The 22369-nt window shown below is 50.6% G+C and overlaps 6 protein-coding genes across 6 annotated transcripts; 2 read left to right on the top strand and 4 right to left on the bottom strand.

Annotated features, from left to right (window-relative positions):
* Positions 1 to 44: 44 nt before the first annotated feature.
* On the top strand, positions 45 to 2700 carry BC939DRAFT_476789 (uncharacterized protein; the record flags this gene model as incomplete). Its single annotated transcript, XM_051558619.1, has 2 exons — positions 45 to 1694; positions 1798 to 2700. 2 exons carry the CDS (start codon positions 45 to 47, stop codon positions 2698 to 2700), a joined length of 2553 nt encoding a protein of 850 aa, XP_051412677.1.
* A 165-nt stretch (positions 2701 to 2865) lies between these two features.
* Positions 2866 to 4836, bottom strand: BC939DRAFT_450203 (Thiolase, N-terminal domain-containing protein). The gene is made up of 4 exons (XM_051555485.1): positions 4599 to 4836; positions 3903 to 4274; positions 3209 to 3789; positions 2866 to 3105 (listed from the first exon to the last, which is right to left on the bottom strand). The coding sequence occupies exons 1-4, from the start codon at positions 4772 to 4774 to the stop codon at positions 2972 to 2974; spliced, it is 1263 nt and encodes a 420-aa protein (XP_051412678.1). The 5' UTR covers positions 4775 to 4836; the 3' UTR covers positions 2866 to 2971.
* Positions 4837 to 5919: 1083 nt separating this feature from the next.
* On the bottom strand, positions 5920 to 9614 carry BC939DRAFT_502799 (Sodium/hydrogen exchanger family-domain-containing protein; the record flags this gene model as incomplete). Its single annotated transcript, XM_051560326.1, has 5 exons — positions 5920 to 7390; positions 7487 to 7935; positions 8047 to 8161; positions 8307 to 8457; positions 9488 to 9614. The coding sequence occupies 5 exons, from the start codon at positions 9612 to 9614 to the stop codon at positions 5920 to 5922; spliced, it is 2313 nt and encodes a 770-aa protein (XP_051412679.1).
* A 1639-nt stretch (positions 9615 to 11253) lies between these two features.
* BC939DRAFT_143150 (uncharacterized protein) lies at positions 11254 to 13213 on the bottom strand. The gene is made up of 2 exons (XM_051550163.1): positions 12753 to 13213; positions 11254 to 12647 (listed from the first exon to the last, which is right to left on the bottom strand). The coding sequence occupies exons 1-2, from the start codon at positions 13029 to 13031 to the stop codon at positions 11367 to 11369; spliced, it is 1560 nt and encodes a 519-aa protein (XP_051412680.1). The 5' UTR covers positions 13032 to 13213; the 3' UTR covers positions 11254 to 11366.
* A 1288-nt stretch (positions 13214 to 14501) lies between these two features.
* BC939DRAFT_143157 (uncharacterized protein) lies at positions 14502 to 16258 on the bottom strand. The gene is made up of 2 exons (XM_051550164.1): positions 15054 to 16258; positions 14502 to 14965 (listed from the first exon to the last, which is right to left on the bottom strand). Exons 1-2 carry the CDS (start codon positions 15992 to 15994, stop codon positions 14617 to 14619), a joined length of 1290 nt encoding a protein of 429 aa, XP_051412681.1. The 5' UTR covers positions 15995 to 16258; the 3' UTR covers positions 14502 to 14616.
* Positions 16259 to 17245: 987 nt separating this feature from the next.
* BC939DRAFT_502802 (uncharacterized protein) lies at positions 17246 to 19017 on the top strand (the record flags this gene model as incomplete). Its single annotated transcript, XM_051560327.1, has 3 exons — positions 17246 to 17281; positions 17373 to 18240; positions 18335 to 19017. 3 exons carry the CDS (start codon positions 17246 to 17248, stop codon positions 19015 to 19017), a joined length of 1587 nt encoding a protein of 528 aa, XP_051412682.1.
* Positions 19018 to 22369: the final 3352 nt, after the last annotated feature.

Genomic DNA, 22369 nt, shown 5'->3' on the forward strand with positions numbered 1-22369 from the left:
TTATGCTAAAGTACATCCCATCTCCTGCTCTAATCTTCAGGAACATGTTTAAGCTAGTGGTACTGAGTGAGGAGACAACACCTTCATTGGACGAGTCCGGTCTCTCCAAAACAAACAGTCAAGACAAAAACCTCTCCAAAGTGCGTGACAGTAGCAAGAAAGCAGGAATTCCGATCTTAAACCTAGCCCTCATGCGCCTGTATCAAGCCCTCGCCTCGACGCTCGTTTTGGACGTGGGCCTGATCTGCTACCAGATCTACACCACCCACAACTACGCGGTCGGGCCATTGCTGCTGGCCAAGACCATCTCCTGGATCGCTCTCACCTCGAACTGGACTCGCCTGCGGTCCGGTGCTACCAACGGTGGTACGCGGGTACTTTGGTTCGACCACGCCTTTGTCTGGATAACACTTGCTGGATCCACATTCCTGGCCAGGCCAATCCTCGCCCATGCCTGGGGTGTAATCGCCAGCAGAGCTCTCCTCCAGACCAAGCCCAAGCTGGATCCATGGGCATTTTTGCCCTTGACCGAGGATATCTTTGAGCGAATCCAGCTCGGGATCTTTGCGATTCGCTATACAATGTTGTGGGCCGCTAGCCTGTTCTCAGCGCTGCATCTCAGCGGGGCTTTGGACATATCCGACTTGAACGTTTCCGAGGCCCTCTTCAAGGACCCTTTGTCCTCGGACAACACAGCGACTAAGGCCAAGATTGCTCCCTCGAATCGGAAGACGCTTGCGTATTTGGAAGAGAGGGAGAAGGAAGAGGCCGATGCGTTCAAAAACTTCTGGGCAAAGGCCAAACTCGCCATCCGACTCTCTTATCCCTGGGGCGAGAAACGACTTCGGCTTAGGATCCTGATCAAGCTGATTCTCGTTATTTTCAATCGAGCCGTCAATGTGCTGGTACCGCTACAGACGGAGCGCATTCTCAGGAGCTTTACCCAGGATGCCGGAGGTTCGGTCACGATCTCGAAGTTCGATGCATGGTCCGTCGTCATGTACGTCCTCTACAAGTACCTACAAGAAAACTCGGGCATTTTCTTTACTCTCCAGCGCCACGTCTTGGCGCCCATGGAGGAGCACACGCGGATGTCGATCACACTACGGTTCTTTGAGCACCTCCATAACATGTCGATGCAGTTCCATCTGGACCATAGGCCTAGTGATCTGATGCACATGGCCGAATCTGCACCCCATATTATCCAGTCTGTCTCGGACATGGTCCTTTTCGGACTCCTGCCCAATATCGCGGACATTGTCATTGCAATCTTCTATTTCTGGACCACCTGGGGCTGGAAATATGGGTTCATTGTCATCTTCAACAGCATGCTCTACATCGCACTCTCAGCCTACTCCACCCGAAAACGCATCAAGGCCCGTCGCGGCCAGGGCGCAGTGGGCGACGGCGGTTGGGGTAAAGCCATGGGCTCGTTCCAGAACTCTGGGACGGTCAAGCATTTTACCGCAGAGTCCTTTGAGGCAGGACAGTACCGTAAGAGTCTAGAGACATCCCAGATAACGCGCTTTCATTTAACCATGACGACGGAGCTGCTCAACATGCTCGAGAGCTTTGCTTGGACCCTGAACTCGCTTGCCGGATGCATGCTCTGCGCGTATGAGATTTCGAAGGGCGAACGCGACGCAAGCAGTTTTATGGCTTATATCATCTACACGAGACAGATAGAGAGACCAGTAAGTCTTTTTTTTTTTTTTTTTTTTTTACGTCTTCTTTGGCGATTTACCTGTTACCAATGGTGGTTACTTATCGAGGACTTCTTTTGCATTCATGCCACAGGTCGAGCAAATGGCCATGCTTGCGAAACAATTTCATAGAACCTTTGCCATGCTGGAGAGAGCTCTAAACTTTCTCGAGCAAGAGCAGACTGTCAAGGATATTCCCGGTGCCGAGCCTCTGGTTGTCACCGGCGGCGAGATCGTCTTTGACGACGTTAGTTTCCAGTACGACGCAAACAAGGCTGGGTTGAAAAACATCTCCTTCACGGTTCCCGGAGGCAAGACCGTAGCCCTCGTGGGCCCCACAGGATCCGGGAAATCAACGGTTCTTCGTCTCGTCCTGCGTCTGTGGGACCCTACCTCTGGCCGGATCCTGATCGACGGTCAGAACATTGCCGAGAGGACCCAGCTGAGTGTCCGGAATCAGATCGGTTTTGTCTCCCAGGAATCAGCCCTGTTTGACGACTCTATAGCCTACAACATCCATTACGGTCGGGTTGACGCTCCTACGGAGGACATCCAGAAGGCCGGGGAAGCAGCCCAGATCCACGAATCGATCCTCAAGTTCCAGGACGGGTACGAAACCATGGTAGGCGAGAGCGGAGGCAAGCTGTCGGGCGGCGAGAAGCAGAGGATTTCGCTCGCGAGGACCATTCTGAAGAACGCGCCTATCCTGTTGCTGGACGAGGCCACCTCTGCGCTGGACACCATTACCGAGAGCAAGCTCCAGGCTGCGCTGACAGCCATGACCAAGGATCGCACCACGATTGTTGTGGCCCATCGTCTCAGCACCGTCATGAACGCGGATATGATTCTGTGCCTGAAGGATGGTGTTATCGTCGAGCGTGGCACACATGCGGAACTGGTTCAGAAAGGTATGGAGAACGACGGCGAGGGCGAGTATTACAAGATGTGGAAGGTCCAGTCCGGCGGGACAGCTCTGTCTAGTTTGTCCACTCCGTAGTTGTTTGTGCAATGAAGGAAGTATAAAAAAAAAACTGGACAATGAATAAAGACAATCATCGTATAAAACCAAGACGATGGTGCTTTCTTATGTCTTTTTTTTTTTTGCGGATTCAGCATAATTTTTTAAACAAAAGACTTTGCACAAAGAGGACGAAGAGGTCTTTTTTTTTTTGCTTTACATGGTTGTATATTTACAAATTCTATTTATTCAGTCCTTTTTTACAAGGTCGCGCTACTACAAGTGTTTTTGTTTCCATCGATCCAGTCGTTTATTCCCGCTCGATGATGCATGCCATGCCCATTCCGGTACCAATGCACATGGTGGTCAAACCGAGCTTCTTGCCCTGGCGCTTCAACTCGGGGAGAATGGTGGCGATCTGGCGAGCACCGGTGCATCCCAAGGCTAAGTAAAGTAATGAAAAAAAAAAAACAAGAACGTCAGTCCCTGAAATCCAATTTTTTTCACGTGCGAATTCGATCCATATAAAGAAAGCACGGGGACTTACGATGACCCATGGCAATGGCACCTCCGACGGGGTTGACCTTGTTGATATCCAAACCGCACTTCTCAATGCTGTAGACGGCCTGGGAGGCGAAGGCCTCGTTGAGCTCAAAGACATCAATGTCCTCGATCTTGACACCGGCCTTCTTGCAGACGGCGGGGATGGCGACAGCTGGGCCGACACCCATGATCTTGGGAGGGCATCCAACGACGGCCGAGGCGATGTACTTTCCTTGGATGGGGAGACCCAATCTCTCGGCAGTCTTGCGCTTCATCAACAGAACGGCGGCAGCACCATCGGAAACCTGGGAGGCGTTACCGGCGGTGGTGGCACCATCAAAGGCGGGGCGGAGCTTGGCCAACTTCTCGACAGTGGTGCCGGCACGGATACCATCATCCTTGGAGACGATGATCTCCTTCTCGTTATCGTTCTCATCCTTGATGGTGGTCTTGACGGCGACAATCTCGCTGTCGAACTTGCCCTCGGCCTGGGCCTTGGAGGCCTTGGCGAAGGAGAGGGCAGCGAACTGATCCTGCTTCTCACGGGTGACGTTGAACTCGCTGGCAACGTTCTCGGAGGTGATACTAGATGCAAGAAGAAAGGCAAATACAAAAAAAGAAAAGTCAGTTGAGGAATTGGTTCGTCACTTTGAGCTGTACAAGGGAGTCAGGACACAAAAGTAGGCACAACAACTTACCCCATGGGGAGCTGGCAGTCAGCAGCAGGCTCGCATGCATCAGGGATCTTCTCGGAGGTCTGGGAGGCCATGGCCGAGGGACCGTATCCCATGGTCATGGACTCGACACCGGCACCGATACCAATGTCGATCAAGCCAGCCTGGATGTGGGTGGCAATGTTGACGACGGCCTGCAATCCAGAGGAGCACTGGCGGTTGGTGGTGTAGATCGAGGTCTTTTCGGGGTATCCGGCGTAGAGGGCAGCCATGCGGGAGACGGTGGCACCACCGGCAGCCTGGAGAACGTTACCAACGCAAATATCGTCAACGAGAGCGGGGTCGATCTTAGTGCGGTCCTTGATGGCGATGAGGACAGCGGCCAAGAGATCCTCGCTGTTTGCATAAAAGATATGTAAAGGAAAGGATACGGTTAGATACACTTTCTTTTCACACACACACCCCTTGATTTATGCAGTTGTGGAGAAAACAGTAGCAGTAGTGGTTTTCTTCCGTGTCCAGATCATAACGTAAGAGCGCATTGGTGGTCTTCCACTGCTGCAGCTGTTGGTGCTGCTGCAGGTGCTGGTGTTCGAGACGCTACTCCGTGATAGATCCATTGGGAAAACAACCAAATGCGATCGGAGAGATCGAACGAGGTATCCATGATACGACAGGGAAAGCAAAGGCGAGCAAAGCAGGACAGGAATGACAACTTACGGAACGGTGTCCTTGAAGCCACCCTTCTTGCCGCGGGTCATGGGGGTGCGGACGGCATCGACGATAACAACATCATCGGGCGACTTGACGCCGATCTTTGTGCGGATTTCCGAAGCCTCCGCAGCGGTGGGCTGGATGGTCAAGTGGGAGGAGATCTGGGCAAGACGAGAAGACATGGTTGCTATGTTGCGAATGTGAATGAGGAGGGAGTGGGGTATGAGTGAAATGAGGAATGAGAAGAAGAGAGAGGGGTGGGTGCAGAGAAGCATCAGGTATTTATACCGCCACCGGCAAGAATTACCCCGGCCCATGTACGCATTGGTGTAGTGCAGAGCACGAGGTGGAGGTGGGGGGCGGTCGTAAGAAGGTTCATGTCAGTGGAACAGTAGGCCGTGGGCAGACATCACCCAACCGACCACCCCTGCGACCCAGATGGATCCAGCACCTTCGCACTCTATTCGGCCCCCTCAAACCATCCCTCCTCCTTCCCCCCCGTGGAAAGAGAAAGAACTATCAGCCGGGAGGGGAGGGTGGCACCTTGGCCAGGCTGGCCTTGACTTGGCCTGTAAAAGACTGGAGTCGAGTCGTTTTATGGAGATGATCGAATGAACCCCCCCTGGGAAGCGAACCCTCACACGTGAAGGTACTATACACTTTATTCGAATGAATTGGCCGCCATTCATTCCACACACATCGCAGACCGATGGCCCACAGAACAACACCCTGGTCCCCCTCCCCCCTCCTCAAAACAAGGTTAGCCCGTCATCTCATCCCATCTCCTGTACCTCGCTTCACTTTACCGAAAGATTCCTTCCCCACATGCCCACATGAAAGTGCTTCTTATGCCCACCCACCAGCCCCCCTCTGTACCTGCCATGCTTCACCGCCTTCCCTCATGTCAGCACCCGCGCCATGCACCGTTGCTTTTGTGCTCCCTAAAAGGGTCCCCCTTCTGGTCTCCCTCAGGCGAAACAGCCGTGGCCGGACTGTTCCATGTAGACTAAGCCTACATCTTCACGTACGTCGTCTACCTTGCTCCTGTTCATATCCCACGCAGAAAGAAAGAACATTTCACAGACATACTTAAAAAGCCGGAGATCCTCTTCATTCCCTCGATCACAATTTAATAAAATTTTACTGGTACAGGCCCTGTCTGCAGGGCAACGAAAAAAAAAAATTCAACCGGTCCATCGGTTCCTGACTGATTTTACAAATGCGGGGGAAAGTGCGTGTGTGGTGTGGGGAAGAGGAGGGGGTTTAGGGGATTGCAACACAGCGCAAGAACTGTAGTTGGATATGTGGAGCATTACGAAAGGTCTTCTCATGGGTACATAAACGGATTGGGTGACGAGGATGACGACCTCACTGGGCGATGCGCATATCCCTCAACCTCAGGCGCTTGCTCCTGCTCAAATTGCCCCTGTCCCTGCCCCTGCCCCTGCTTTCGTTCCTGCTCTTGTCGGCGCTTCTCCTCCAACGCTTTCTCGATCTTTGGCCGATCGCGTTCGTGCACCTCATGTGTCACGACCCTCACAACCCCATTATCCTCCTCCCGTTCAACCTCTTGGTACTCTGAGGGCGAGGGCAAGCGAGAGTAAAGACCGTGTTGCTGTTCTTGTGGCAGCGTTGGAGATCGTTGCTGGATCGCCGATGAGAGCGTCACGGAAGAATGACCGGACGAGCTCGAGTCCGACTGGCTATGGATATCCTCCGGACGGATATTTAGCCCTTGACTGGCTGGATGGCTCTCGATCATCCCTGCTTCCCGTGCACTCAAGCTACCGGTATTCGACCATCCGCTGTTGGATCGAGAGTTGATGCCAGGACGGACGCTGACACCATCATCCAGCTGTACTTGTTGGTGCCGATGCTTCGCACTGCTCTCCTCTATGAACTCATACGACTCTGAACGGGGACTATTGGTACTCACTATCGTCAAAGGGTGGCTGCTGAGGATCCCGAGGCTCGGACTTCGCATTTTCTTGGCCCTGGCTGCCTCCTTCATCTCCTGGGCAATATCATCCAGTGTCCTCGTCATATTAGTGCTGGTCCTACTCATGTCCTGTAATCCCCCGAGTCCAAAGCCTCCATATCCAATCGAGTTGTTACTATACCCAAACGATCGCTGGCTGAACGACCGTTGAACGTCATGTCCAGGCAAATTCTGCTCAAGGTCACCGTTGCTGCCCATTCCCTCTATCAGCCCTCCTAGACCCGACCCACCGCCTGTGGGCGGTCGCAGAACGATCTCATCGCCAATATTGATATGCGGCAGACGTGTCACCGCATGGCTGCTCTCCTCCCGTTTCCTCGACCAAGTCCTCGTATACTTGTACTGCAAATGCAGCAATGGTACCGTAACGCCATGGATCAACACGCTCGAAAAGACCATGAACATCACCACGGGATAGATCACAGAGTGGACGCGCTGGAGTCGCACGATATTATGTGCGTTATCGCCCATGTTCCCTGGGTTCGTCATCTCCGCCGCGACTTTGGACAGGTATACAGCCCCGACACCAATAGGCCCGAACCAGCCTGCGAACGCTGCCTCGCGATACGTCGCCAGGGCTGGGATGAATCGTTTCATAGCCACCACAAACGGCATCCTTCTGAACAGGAGCACGACGATCGCGAGCACGATCAGACGCCAGATCGAGAGCTCCAGCATCAGATCATGGAACTTTGAGAACGGGATGGACGCGCCAATATAGACAAAGCAGGCCAGGTTAAGTAGCATATCGATAATCTCTTGGATATGGGCTTCCGCAATCTCGTTCGAGAACCAGTCGCTATAAAGAGATCAAGCAAAAACTTTGTTAGCCTCATCTTCAGCACGCACTTGATAAAGAAAAAAACAAGGCAACAAAAGTTTCAAGTAAACATACTCCCAGGCAAAGACATTTCCTGCAATAAACACCGCCAACAAGTCGTCCGACGCCAGGATGCTCACACATCCACTCACCGCCAGTGCCAAAGCGATCGAGAACACCAAGAAGGACTCCTTGTCGATCAGATTCCTGTTCTTCGCACCCTTGACCAGTTTCCGGGCTGCGGCCCCGATCAGTCCTCCAAGGACGATGCTTAGCAGGATCTGATATGCCCAGATCATATAAAACCACTTGCCAATCGCGGCCCCGACGGTGGGTTCCCTCAAAAGGTAGAGTCCCAGATACAGGAATGGAAGACCCATGCCGTCGTTGATGCCGGATTCTGCAGAGAGAAGGTGCCGGATCCTTGGAGGAACATGCTTTTCTGCAAACCGGCCCTTGACCACCGAGTTGGACAGGACAGGGTCCGTTGGGGTGACACATGCTGCCAACACCATAGACTCGATCTAGAAAAGTTAAAAAAAAAAAAAAAATGAGGCAAAGCAATATTAGATGCATGATAGTGTTGTGAAAATAATAAAGAGTCCATCGTCAGGAGCCAGGTTGGCTCTTCTTACAAAGCCAAGGTCGGGAATCAAAGCCCAGATCAGGAACGCAGCCGTAATCCACATCAAGATCATGAGCGGGACGATCATCATGAACAATGAACGACCTTCCTTCAGCATGTACGACCTATTATCAGGAGATATTAGCATTCAAACTTGATGGTTAGAACTTCTGCGCACAGTACCTTCTCTTTAAAAAGAAAAAGACCTTGCCATTCGATATTTTTCATCTTTTTTTTTCTAGGCTTTCCTTTTATTCTTCTATCTCTTACCTCGGTAATGATACTCCTGCAGCCATGACCTGAACCGCAATGACTATCCTCGTAAACTCGAGCGTCACCGTATCATAGTTCTTCCAGGACATGGGGTCGAAAATTCCGATTGCATAGGGTCCTATAAGAATACCAAATGCTGTTGATACAACTTTTCAACACGTAAAAAAGAAGCGCGCGTTAGGACGACGCGTCTGTGATTAGATGCAATTTATCCTCCCTATCATACTTGACCATAAAGCACAAACTCAACTCTCCCCCTCTCTCCCCTCCTCTCCCCTCCCCTCCTGCTCCCAACCCCCACCACCACCTCAATCAAAGCCAAGGAAACAGAGTGATGTTTTCGTTCGATTCGCACACCAATTGTGGGAGCAAGGAATGACGAAAAGCGGTACATACAAAAAAAAAAAAAAGACGTTATCAGGAAGGTTGAGAACCAAAAAAAAAAGTGTGGACTATATTACTCGTAACCAGATCACTCGACGATAGAATGCATCTCGTCAGTTGGAAAAGTAACCACAAAAAACACACACATCCGGCTACTGTCGTTACGGACAATCCTGCGTGCGTATTCAGGAAGACGCATTGGTATAGCAGGAAGAAAGATGGGCAGTAAGAGCAAAAAGAACTAGCGATATCAGGGTCGCCGCAGATCGAACATGATCCCCCCCACCCCTCCCCCTCCTCCCATTACTACGGCTAAACCACTCTATCATAGATATGAGTGGCATGCATATCGAGTTGCCACCGGTCCATTTCTCTAAAGACACCTCAGACCCATGCAGGAAGAATAACAGTCGAATCGATGAAGGGTAAGAAGGGGAGGGAGGGGAAGGGCATTCAAAAGGACCATTTCGTTTTGTTTCGTCCTTTTAGAGAACGAAGGATTATGTGTGTGCTGCAAGCGGTCGATTGGACTTGACGAGCTGCATCACAGGGAGACAGGGCAGGCATCAGTGGTAGGAAGAGCAAAAAAAAAAAAAAAAAAAAGGGTACTAGTGTGCAAGCTATGAATAAGGGACATGCGTCGGGGCAAGTCAATGCACCTAAAAACGGAGCGAGCAGGAACACTACAAAGAAAGGCAAAGGAAGAGAACAGGAGTATCCCAACCGACAAATATAGGCCCCACATGAAAGGAGACGAGAGGATGGTGCCTACAGAAAAGGCATTTCTGACTTACATGCTTCGGAAATGAACAGCTTTTCTTTAACAAACAAGCTGACGAGTCCGAAAAAGATGATGAAGCACCCAAGGAGTGCGTAGGCCACATGCTCTGGCGATGCGTCCAGAACGACCTGAGAGGGCATGGTGTGTTTTCGGTTCCCTTGCTGTCAGAGCTGCTGTCCTTGTTCGACGATCACCCGGTGAATTATCTGGAGGATTACAAAAAAAAGGATCGACAGAACGGGAACGAGCCTTCCTTTATGCAACAACAGCAATCGTGGTTAAAATACTGATGGGAAATGGTATGTGAAAAAAACGGGGTAGGAAGGAAGAGCGGTTGAGGACGCGATGGTCGGTTGGATGGGCGACCTGACGAGGAATGCTTAGAGATATGGTTGGTGCAAGAGAGTACGAGGAGACGCCTATGATGGAGATCAAGGGTTAAGGGTTGCGCTCAGGAGAGTTTGAGTTCAGAGGTGTAACGCGCGAAAGAAAAGAAATAGAAAATGAAAGTCGGTCTGTGCTCCTGTTGGCAATTGTGGCGCACAGAGAATCAGTGTAGAGCTGTTAAGGTTGTAGGCTGGGTAGTGAAAGTGAGGGCGAGTGTCAAGGCATGCGGCGGCGGGATGGGAATTGCACGCAAGATAATTGAGCGAGAGAAAAGAAGACAGAGAAGAGGAGAGAGTGAGCGAGAGAGAGAAAAAGGAAAGAGAGGGAGAGGAATGAACCATAGAAGAGCGATGCATCTTGAATGAGAAATGGGCGTGGTGAAGAAATCTCTCAGATGACGAACCCACGGACCTGCTTCCGCTGGGAATGCTACAGTGGCAGTATATCGGTCTTGTCTTTGTAGGACCACTGCAACAAACAGCCGATTCATCCCATGCATAATAAACGTATACAGTACGGTAGTAACACAGATCCCTTGCAGGGACAATCTAAAAGGCAAGGACAAGGCAACGGTGTGGTGTATGACGCGAGTGGGCAGTGCGGCCCATATGCCGGTGATCTTGACGATAGCGATGATGATGCTGAAGCAAGGGGCAACAAGGCGAGCTTGATCCTGTTGACTATTTGCAAAGCACGCGTTTCTGTGCCCGCTACGCGCATGGGCCAACTCTCTTTTTATTTTTCTGAAACCCACAGCCGCATGGGGCGCGGTTATAGCGAGAGACCGCGCGGTTTGTGGTCAGAAAAACTCCTCCCCCCTTATCCCCCTTCCTTCCTTTGCGCCAATTGGCCCGTCTCTATCTGTGTTTGGGTCCCAAATCCATTCACATTGCTTGCCATTCTTAGACGAGCAAAGGGCAGCCACAAACGTCTAGAGGGGGAGAAGGGGGTTCCATGGTTCAAAGGAACCGTCAGGGCTCGCAGTATTCTTCTCAAAATTCTTTCCTGCGGCCGTAGAAGCGCAGTGTCTATTTCCGTTTCCTCATGGGCCCTCTTCCCCCTCCCCCTCCCCCCCCCCCCCCCCCCGACAATGGAATCATACAGCATGATGAGCGGCTCGATTCCAAATCCTAGCTTTATCTTTTCCTATCCTCACACGCCCACCTTCTGCAAAACCAACCTGGGTCATGTCACCTGTAGGAATACAGCAGCGTAGAAGAAAAAGTGTTACCGCACACTATTTTAGTCCCTCCCGTCGGTTTTCTAGATTGCAGAACTGATGCGTTGAATGTTTGCATCCTACGACTTGATCCGCTACCTGAACCATATATTCTCTTTATTCTTTCCGCACAGTTTTCTTCTTTCCTTGCCTCTCTCTTCTGGAAATGTGGACATGGCTGGTTCGCTCTTTCACGCTACTGCGAGCACACTTCTTAGTTCCTTTAGTATTGGTGATGTCACAACGACCGTAGAAGCATCCATGGCTCTGCGTCTTCTCCTATCCTCTATCCTGAAAAGTGACATCTCGTGCTCACCACCATACCATTGACCTCAGCTTCGGCCCTGATCTCTGTTGCCCCAAAGTACATCCTCAGCTCAAACACCACCTTGTGGCCCGGTAATGCACCTGGGATATAAGGCAGTGGGATTGTAAAGTCACCAATCTTTTCCACCATTGGACTGTCGATATATCGAGGTATAGCCATCGAGGAGCAGGCGTAGAGTGGGGAATTGACGGGCTTGGGATACTGATACGTTATATAACGCTTAGTGATGCATTCGTCGACTCCGACCTGCTGGCCAGGTGCCACATAGACCGAGAATCTGTCCCGCGCACGAGTCAGGCCTTCATGATCCCGAACTTGCTTATGGGGCATATCATATCCGGGCTCGAAAATCATCAGCGAATCGACACCGTACCATCTTCTAGCCACACGCGCGGCAACTGTCCGAGGGGTGATTCCTGCCAGGGCAGCGCCACGGACCACCGCCAACTCTGCTCGCGGTGGAACGGCGATCAATCGCACAATGTGTGAAAATTCGGCCTGAACTCTCGTCATCAGATAGCTCGAGCATCCGAATCCGCCAACCAAAAAGATTCCTTGACAATTAAACTGGGTTTGTTGTAACTGGTGCTGGATCAACCGCAGGACGTCATCCACAACAGGGTCAAAGACCTCGCGCCTCATTTCTTCTGCCGTCACCGTCAAAACACCGTCCTCAAGTCCGATCTCGTAATCGGTCAGCTCGGCGCGTCCAGGCACCGCAGGCATGGTGATATACTGGTCGTCGATACCGTCAAACAGCGGCTTCACGTTGTGAATAAACGTTTCCATGATCTGTACCCAATTTGCCGGTGTTAGCCCTCTCTCCGTCCACTTTGAGAATTTGCGTCTCAGCAGTGCCTCCATGCGTTCGTCCAAAAAGACAGATCCACAGCTGTGTCCGCTTCCTCGGGTGACCTCTCTCAGTGTTCGACCCTGTGGCCCTGCATTGACTTCAAAGACAATTAAATCCACAGTGCCTCCGCCAGCATCGCAAATCATGAATCTCTGGCCATGCCCGATCTGGTACTGGTCACACTTCTTCTCGCAATAGAGTGCTGCCGCCTCGGGTTCTGAGATCAAGAGCAGCCGGTGTGGTGGGTCCAGGGGCGTGATCATCCCGGCCTGAAGGGCGGCCTGTCTCATCATAGACTTTGCATGATCTGTCCACATAGCCGGGACTGAGAGACAGTACTGAATATGACGTTGTTCGAATGCGGAGCCGAACCCCCTCAAAGCACTCTATAAAGAATTGCATTGATGTCCATTACAAACGTGTAGGCAGGACCAATGACACACCGACTAAAATAAGGACTTCACTCTTATGGGAACAAAACAGGGCATTACCTGTAAGACGTGTGCGTGGAAAACGCGTAAATAATCTGAGATCGCGTCCACCACTGTCAACCCATTGGGCAAAGGCGGGTGTGGTCCTGAAGACTCGTCCAGATGCAGCTTGTATTTTGAGAGCAAGATATGGTTTTTGAAGGGTGGTTTGGTCATGGCGATCTTAGCAGGATATCCCCATTCCAGAATATCCTTTGAACCAGGACCGTATAGGTTGCAGGTCGGCACCTTGGGGTAGTTGTGCGACTGTTTGGGCCTAGACAAACCCCAAAGGACCATCAGTCCTTGTTTCAAAACAAAAATCCATATAATCAACGACCCTCAAGGTAATCAACTATCGTACCAGGTAGACACCTCATGGACTTCTCCGTCGTACTGGTAAGCATAGGCCATGGAGGAGTATGTGGTGCCCCAGTCGATGGCCATAATGATCGGATAGGTATGATTCCCGCTTGCTGGCATGACATACTGTTGGTGGGAATAATGATGACCGGCCATGGGCGAGGAATATGCTTGAGATGTACCCCATGAATTGTTTGTTCCGGGGATAGAATATGGTATTTGAGGAGGCGTTAACGGCGGTAGTTGATATGCGGGGCTCTGGGAGGGTTGAACAGGCGATGGCTGGCTGGGTGTAGGAGGCAATGGACTGTTTCGATACGAGCTCGTGCCCGCGCTGTATGCAGTGGGTGGAGTATGAGGCGAAGCGTAGCCCATGGAGGTGTTTGTCGTCGCAGGACTACTTTGGATTAGTGCGCCTGACGACGGCGCTGAGGGCACATGGATACTCTGATGGCGGTCAAGTGTGGGGATGACGCTGGTATAAGATGGTGGATGTGAGCTGGTGATATCTGTGATAGTGTGGGGCGATCGCGGGTCTCCTGAGCGGTCGACGTAGTCCTGGCCTCCATTGATAGATCCTATAAGCAACGGATTCACGACTAGCTCTGGATTGGATGGCCGCGCTGCGGGTGGTCGACCGATGATGCCGGTAGTGGTGGACAGGGGGGCGGGCACTGGACTAGCATAAAGTTGTGGCTGTGCATTGTTTGCGACAGTTGTTTCGTCCTGGGGAAACAGAACAGGTCGGCCGTCCGCCGTGACATTGGCAATGACCTTGACATTGGTGCTATTGCTTTGACTGGTAGTCTGGGCGACGGTGAGGTCGCGGACAGAGGCATTAGAGACATCACCACTCGAGGAGCTTTTGTCCTTCTTTTTCTTTTTAAACAAATTCATCATTTGCGCAATTTATATCTTTTCGGCAAAGTAACCGGTGTGGTGCTTTGATGGGAAAATCAGGAGCAGTTGAGTGAGTAGGTGGTAGAGAGAGCTGAGTGCGCAAGAGAGGGGAGGGGAGCCAATCCAAGGAAACGCCTTTGCCGAACACAGAAACACTCAGTCGCTTGTCGAACCAGACGAGGTTGCCTGCACCATGGAACGGCTAGTAGTAGAAGTTGTACGGGTAGTGCGCTGCCAGAAAAAAGTGAGATTGATGCGATGCGATGCGATGCAATGCGAACGATGCGGTGAAGACGATGGCGAAAACGGATGACTGAAGGAGGAATGAGAGCAAAGAGAAAAAAAGAGATAGAAGAGAAAGAAAGTCTGAGGCGTTCTCAGTCTACAAACGGGGGATGCACACACACAAACAGTGTTCAAGAAAGAGCATCTACACCTACCCCCCACGAAGGCGCGGGTTCCTGGTGCAACCGGAAGCTCATCCGCAGCAGGAAACCAACAACATCTCCCCTCTGTGTATAGCTAAAATAAACAATCGCTCCAATGTCGGTAATGGCAAGCAAGCAATAGTGCTATGAAGTACCATCCGGGTTTTATTAGTGATATAGCCAACCTAGATCATCTAGACGACCTTGTAAAGCACCATCACAAGCGGTACAATAGCGTCCGCTGCAAAGACTTCGTATTCTTCACCAGTGAGAGTTTCGACTCCGTCGCTGCTGTTGCCGACATTGCTCCTTCGAGCCTCGTACTGCCGACGCACCACATCCAGGTCCTTGGGTGGGCGCTTCATTCTCTCCTTGCCTGGTGGAACATCGTACACTCTTCCCAGTGCTGCAAAAGTCAGGACCATGCACTGCACCTTGTTGTCCGGGTGAGCATCCTGCTTGTTTCCTGAAGCTGGTACTCGCAATCCTTGCAAATGGTCGTGAGCGCGCGATGAATTCGATGACAGATAAATATGCTTGTTCCTGAAAAAGCGAAAAGGACAAATGATTTGGAAATTAGCAAGCGTGGCACTAGATTGATTAAAAAAAATACTTGTCTTTCGAATCTTACTTTGCAATGACACTTTCGAAGCCGTCATTAAAGATAAAGCAGCCAGCGCACTTGTCCTGCATGCAATTGCGATACATTCCCTCCATGCCCAATTTACATCGGAGATCGGCAGCATGCCACAATGGCCGGCAGACACGTTTGTTCCAACTTTGACCTTCGAGGTATCGGTCAAAGCAAGAAGCCGTAATCGGATGGATGGGTATAAAGTTGAGACACTGAACTCTTGGACCGCGCAGGTCATTGTCGTCCGAAATCCATGTAGAATAAAAGTAATCGAGGATTGACCTTGTCAATGGCGACTTTTGTGTTGCGTCGAGAGGCAAGGACATAGGTAGCCTAGATGCTAGACAAAAGAGATGGATCGAAGGACAGGTGGGCGCTAATCTCGAGAGCTCCTCCCGCTGGTTCATTGGTATCTCTGGCGGTGGCTGCTGACTGTATGGTGAGACAGAGTGGCAAATGAAGCACTCGCAGACGGACTCTGGAGGAAGGGTTGTAGGCATTTCTGGCTTTGCTTTGATTCTAGTGATATGGACAGGCACAGACGCGAGCGGCGAAGACGTTGCTAGAGGGGATGAACCTGCTGTCATTTTGCGGTGAGACGTCCGCGGGACACCAGCACCAGAAGAGCTCAGTGGAGTCGGCGTCAGACTGGACGACGACGCTGGTCGCTGTGATACGTATGCAGGATGAGGTTGAGCTGGCATGGACGCGTCTAGAGTATTGGAGGTAGGTACAGCTGCCTGCTGATGTCCTGATGGATATGAATGTTGGCTCTGTTGCTGTCGTTGTTGCTGCTGTGGATGTGGTTGTGGTTGAGATTGAGGTTGATAGGTAGGATGCGGAGGGCCCCAGGGACCAGGGTTCGGGCCTTGGTTTCGATGGGACCCTAACATTGTGCTATCAAGGGGATAGTTCGACGAGTCATGGATGGCCTGCATGATGATTGGGGTGTGATATTGGAAAGGCGAGGAAGAAGAGGTGCCAGTCTGGGCTTGTTCTTTGTGGAATAAGACAGGTGTGAAGAGGAAGGAAAGAAAAGAGAGTGGGAGTGGGAGGGAAGGACGAGAAGTAAAGTGGAGTAAGGTGAAGTGAAGCGGGGTGGGAATGGAGCAGTAGCACAGACAGGGCAGGGTGTTGTGGAATGGGAGTGAGAGGGGAGAGGGAGAGGTGGGAGTGAGAGTGTTGAGGGCGGAAGAGGAAGATGAGGAAGAAGGAAATTGGAAACCAGGAAATCAAAAGTGCTCTCAGGATTGCTGTTTGTTGTTTGTTTCGCCAATGCTAGTGTATGGGTTGCCCAGGCAGAGGAGAGTGGGGGTGAAGTCATGATGAGACGAGGAAAGGCGTACCCTTCCATGAGCAAGAAATTCGCTCTCACTAATATCCATTGGCAATTACCCTTGACACATACCTTTACTGTCGCAAAGACAGTTATTGTTGTCGCACAGTAGCTGGTGCTCTTTTGGGTGGATGTGCTGTAGCCGAGAGGGCTTGTTGCGTGATGGGAAAGGAACGAAGGGAACGAAGGAGCGAGCGTACGTTTGCTTGGCCAGCCTTCTATTTTTACTCCCACCACCTCCCTCCCCAGTCAGTCACCGTCTGTCTGTCTGTCTGTTTGTCTGTCTGATGGAAATGTTCCTGGCCCGCCGTCTTCCGTGCGCACAAACAGCAGGAAGAAATAGATGTCTGGGTGTTGTTGATTGTAATAAGTGTAAAAAAGAAACCTGGCTTATCGTGCCCTCTGGAGCTAATTTTACATTTGGGTTTCTTTATTTTTGCATCCTGCTGCTGATTCCTCTTCCTCCTCCTCCTCTTCCTCTTCCTCTCCATTCCGCCATCACCATCCCCTCAAACCCATCCTCTCAACCCAACCCGTCCCCTCCCTGCGGAACCCAAACACAGCTGCACATTTTCTCTCCCGTTTCTGCCGGCCATCCTCCCTCCCCCTTCTTCGCACGCATATCCCCCTTTCATCTATTACATATATCTTACACCTCACACCGCACACTTTCCCCGCACACACTTCATATCTCCCATACCGTACATTATTTCGCCAATCCAACGTTCCCTACCAGTACCGTAGACCGCGGTCCAACGCGTCTCCTTCCTTCCCTCTACCTGTGGTTCACCACTTCTGCATCGCACTGCATCGCTTCCACCGGTTATACCTCACCACTCGTTGAATCGCACAGATGAGTAACGTCTCGCCAAGGTGGTTCCACGCCGCTGTAAGAGTCTTTTGTTCTTAACCGCACAGCTCCATGTCCCTTTCAATTACCGTATTCCTAATTCCCTTTGTCCAATTCTGCCACATACCAGGCCGCCATCAAGTCCACAATATACTTCACAGGTGGAACAACCCAGAGTGGTTCAGGAAAACAATATATCCTGGATGACACACTCGCCTTGGACCTCACACAACCATGGACCATCGACAACCCTCCTCTCACAAAGCTGTCTCCCATGACCGTGCCATTGAGTGGTCACTCCATGAATCCCGTGCAGGGAACCACACAGCTGTTGGTTGCCGGTGGAGAGTCCAGCGCACCCCAATCATCACCCATTCTCATCTATCAGACCGCCGTGGGAGGCAGCTGGTCTGCCCCAACCTTCACTAAAAATGACACTGCATCCTTTCGTCGACTCTACCACGCCTCAATTGCTACTGGAAAGGACGGTGCTATACTCCAGGGAGGGTATCAAACCACAGTAGCCAATGGCACCGTGGTATCCTCCTTGGTGACCCTAAAGGCATCCAACAACTTCATGCCCCTTTCCACATCACCCGTCGCTCAGGCATCCAGTGCACCCGCACTTGCACGGCATACCATGACTCTTACCACTGACGGACAGGCGGTCATCCTAGGAGGGATCAATTCGCAGGGAGTGGTCGCAAATCTGTCAGTTGCCTATGTTCTGGACACACAAGCGAACAGTGGCGCATGGAATCCTGTATCCTTGTCTGGGACCCCGCCAGACCCACGCATGTCTTTCTCCACGGTCTTAGTTAATGCAACCACGATGCTGGTCTTTGGCGGCACGGCCGATTTCAAAACTGCGTTCACGACTCCGTTCTATCTCGATTTGCCCACATGGACTTGGTCCTCGCCAGAGGCCCAAGGCGACGCGCCCCATCGCTGGGGTCACACTGCCACGATGGCTGGTACCTCAATGGTGGTGGCCTTCGGTTAGTCCACCCTTGATAATCACATCATAATTCCGGAAATAGCTTTATATTCGCACCAAGCTAACATTAGATCGCTGTAATGTCTACAACATAGGCACATCACCTCAGGCAGCGTCGGACCCAAGTAATATTGCAATCCTTGATACAACCTCTAATACATGGACACAGCGGTTTCGGCCAGTGGGGATGATGAGGCCAGATTCTCAAGATACGAACAATGGTCTGAGTATCGGCGCAGTCCTTGGAATCGCATTCGTGGTCACATTGCTCATTGTCGGCGGTGCATTCTACCTGTTGGTGCGTCGTCGCAAGCACCGTACGCGCAACACCATGGCAAGGGAGTACATGGGAGACCAGACCGCTCGATCGGCTATCAAGAGACAAGCGAGCGAGAGCTCAGGTTTCTTTGGAAAAGCAGGTTCATTCTTCGGCATGGGAGCCAAAGCACCGGCCAGCTCCAAGCGGTATTCGGATATGCCAATGTACTCTAATCCCATGGCCATTACCTCCCGCATGACGCAGATGGGATACTCTCCTCTTAGTCTTGGCTACCCTGAGACGGTTGTGCAACACGGTTGTGGACAGGTCTCTGTTTCAGGTTACATCTACCCCAAGCAGGCTTGTGTAGAGACGGAAAAGGAGCCTCAGGACGGACAAGAGACCGCGATTGTCTACCATATGCTCACACAGGCGCAGCAGGAGGCGCTCAAGTTGAGTAAGCAGCCAGCAACCAACAAAGACAAGAACAAGAGCAAGCTGTATCAGCTGGACTCTTAACATATACACCTATGATAGAATTAAACCCACCCATGTACATTTATTGCCTTTCATCTACTCCGAACCGAAGAACAAAAAAAACCTCACTTTGTTTCAAAGGTTATATCCAGACACAGGTGCTATTTTCACCGCACTCCTTGAAATTTGATCATTGGTCATCATCGCTGAAGCACCGCGTTCTAATTGGACGTCGCGTAACCCGCATGTTTCCAGTTGATTGGCTGAACCGCAAGCAAACCATCAAGACGGCACAGCAACAGCTACATATGAGACGCGATTGCTTGACCGCCTCTCTCGCGGATGCTCTATGATGGGTGAAAGGAATTGTGAGCTCCTTAGGTTGTCGTCGCAAACCGCTGCCCCTACGTACTACCGAATTCCGGTCCCCTCTTCCATTGCATCTCCCGGTGCGCGCAATTGTACTCCTCTGTGAGCAGCTTTCTAATGCACTCAGCAAACAAATATCATTTTTCTGTACCCCCTCATACACCATGTTTCATGCGCTGCCACCACGTCTTTGCTACATGTATGTCTGATCACCCGCTCATCGCATGTGGTCGGAAGTATAGAGCCGTAGCCACGAAATGAATCCCATTCAGAAGCCACTGATGAGAGCCGATCGTTATTCGGGCTTATTCCAGTCGGAACAGGTCTCGGGAAGCAGTTGCCACCAAACCTCAAGGGGGGAAGAGGGGAAAGTATGGACCTTCCCGTCTTTCACCCCATGATCGGTCGACCGACATGTCAATAATATTCTGTCGTTTTCATCAACGCAGACATTTGCTCCAAGAACAGCTATCCGGAGGGACGCTATCTGCATAGAAGCCAAGTGAAGATTGATCGCATGTATTGCCCTCCATGGTTTGTCGCACAGTAGGAAATAGGCAACAGGCAACTAAAAAAAGAAAAAAGGATGTTTGGGGTCGACTTTGGTCATCTCAATGTTTACAAGTGCCAACGTAGTGCTATACCTTTCTTGATAGACTATACCTCATACAAAAAACAATTGCCCATCCATCTTGCGGAGGAAGAAAAAAAGAAAAACAGATGGAAATAGTCATGTCGGCGGACAAAACTTGGTTGCACAGAAGAAATTGGCAGATTCGGCGTCAATGGGTTGGATCTGTCAATCCATAGGCTCTTTCGGTCGGCCAAACCAGAAACGACAAATTCCATGGCAGATAAAATGGGGTTTTTGAGAGGAGTCAAAGGCTCTAGTAAGACCACAACAACTGGGCCCTCGCCTTTTTTTTTCTCCGCCTTGTAGTGCAATGTTTATTTCTTCATGGGCTGATCTCATAATCAAATGCACTCATCGTCCTCCGCTTTGCTCACATCCACACGCGTTGGTGCGAAAAAAAAAGGTTCAACATGTTCGTCCAGATATCTTTCCTTCTTCCTCCCGCTTCCAAACCTTCATAATTTACTCCGAGGAGAGGCCCAAGCTGTTGACCCTGTTTTTTTTTGTCTCATACTATTATAAATCGCTCACATAAAAATGTCTGCCTACGCACATGGGCTCCGTCAGGTCAAATCACCGACGTTAATCTTATGGATGTGCAATCTTGGTTGTACCTCGTTCAATGCAAGGGAGGTCTCGACAATTATGTTTTATCCACCTCATGCCGCATTCTGTTACCTAACTCGTCTCTCTCCCTATCAACTTATCCAGCTGAACACAAAGTTTGGTAAATCTCAACCACGATGGTAATTCATGCAAAGAGAAAAAAAGAGATGAACCAAAGGGGGAACCCGCATTCCTTACATGATTGAGCTGCTTTCCTTTGCATCCTTTTAGACCCCTCCCCTACTGATTGTCTATGCCCCTGACATTTTTTGTGGAGGTCTTTTCTGAAATGTCTGACACGTTCTATTTTTCGCTCCCTTGCTTACAACTTGGATGGTACTCTCGTCACCTCTACGCGAGCATCAAATATTTGATGGGGACAAGACGGAAATTTTTGGCGCCCGGGCGGATCAGCTGGTCACCATTCCCTGTTCCATGGCGACCGTTTGCTTTGTTGTGTTAACACTCTGGGTAGAAGTGGAAGTGCTCATCTTTTTTGTGTATGCAAGGCATTACACCCGAATGAGCCCCACTTAACCTTAACAAATGCAAACCAGAATGCTCATACTCAATGAAGAGGGACAGCCCACACAACAATATTGGGCGGCAACCTTGACGTCGTAACCAGAAGACGGATAGAAAGAGCGCGAATGTATGCGCTTGGAGGGCATGAGACACGTGGTGTTTGATGTTAGCAAGCTATAGATGGCCTAAAGCATTAAAAAAAATGGGATCATACACTGGACTAACCTAGTGAGGAGTAGTGATGAGGGTGATTGCCGCTGTAGGGCGCTGTCATTCAGAGCCACGCTATTTTCATCTAATGCTTTTGCGCTCACAGTTCCCCTCGTTTGTACCCTGACAGGCATGCACTGCAGGTTTGAGGGGGGAAAGGCGGGAGTATTTGCTAGCTTGAAATGCACAGGTATAATAATAATTACATAAGGGAGCGCAGGTTTGGGTGGAAATAGTCCAACCAAAATCAGCGGAAGCAGGAAAAGCGCATGCTTTCGTTCTTGCGAATAAGAGAGTCAAGATCTTTCGACCTCCAATGGTCGCGGCAAGATAGCGGCTCCTGGTTTTACAAATCTTGATTACTCACCCCAAATCGCGCCCTATTTGCTCTACTGAAGTGCTTTACATTTCGTTCTAATTTTTTTTGTGGTACCATCCTTGCTTATTAGATGCATTGTGCATGCTAGACTCTATCCTATAATTCCACGTACCCTCGCTCTCGAGGGAACAACAGCGGACGGGAAGACGTCAAGGACGAATCGGGGAAGGATAACAGTCGTGCATCTTTCTTTGCAAAACGGGAGGTTTATGTTCGCTATCATTTGGACTTGAATTATGTCCGCAAGCCGTGCTGTGTTTCCAAAGTGAGCTCTTCCATTTTACATCCGCTACTCATGGACTTCACGACAATTGAAGATGCTTGCTCAGGGGATGTCTTGTGGAAAGTACAGAACGACGAGCAGCTGAATTCTTTATTTAATAAGATCTCGGTGTTGGTTGTTTGCTGTGCTGTGTTCTTTCATTCATGAAGAGCGTACCATGGCCGATCCTCCCTTTTTCATTTCGGCCGCTTGTTCCAAGGGCTTATGCTAATAAATATGACTTTTTAATGGTGGCGAGCAAATGATACAAGCAGACAATTCAACGGACTGGAGGAGATGAGGCGGTGAGACGAAAGAGCTAGGGACTGTACCTGAGGAGGACGAGTATAGATATATAAATAAATAAGATCAGGACTGAATTGGCGTATTCTACACATTTACGCATTGA

Source organism: Gamsiella multidivaricata, assembly GCF_025024155.1.
Source record: "Gamsiella multidivaricata strain RSA 2152 chromosome Unknown BC939scaffold_29, whole genome shotgun sequence".
In the NCBI taxonomy this organism is placed as follows: Eukaryota; Fungi; Mortierellomycota; class Mortierellomycetes; order Mortierellales; family Mortierellaceae; genus Gamsiella; species Gamsiella multidivaricata.

Excerpts from the sequence above, each read along its gene's own strand:
- BC939DRAFT_450203 (XM_051555485.1), bottom strand. The coding sequence starts at position 4,774 with ATGTCTTCTCGTCTTGCCCAGATCTCCTCCCACTTGACCATCCAGCCC. Across the intron at positions 4,275-4,598 it reads GGCTTCAAGGACACCGTTCC|CGAGGATCTCTTGGCCGCTG; the intron begins GTAAGTTGTCAT and ends TTATGCAAACAG. Across the intron at positions 3,790-3,902 it reads GACTGCCAGCTCCCCATGGG|TATCACCTCCGAGAACGTTG; the intron begins GTAAGTTGTTGT and ends TCTTGCATCTAG.
- BC939DRAFT_143150 (XM_051550163.1), bottom strand. The coding sequence starts at position 13,031 with ATGGTCCTTTGGGGTTTGTCTAGGCCCAAACAGTCGCACAACTACCCC. Across the intron at positions 12,648-12,752 it reads TCCACGCACACGTCTTACAG|AGTGCTTTGAGGGGGTTCGG; the intron begins GTAATGCCCTGT and ends AATTCTTTATAG.
- BC939DRAFT_143157 (XM_051550164.1), bottom strand. The coding sequence starts at position 15,994 with ATGCAGGCCATCCATGACTCGTCGAACTATCCCCTTGATAGCACAATG. Across the intron at positions 14,966-15,053 it reads TTCGAAAGTGTCATTGCAAA|GAACAAGCATATTTATCTGT; the intron begins GTAAGATTCGAA and ends TCGCTTTTTCAG.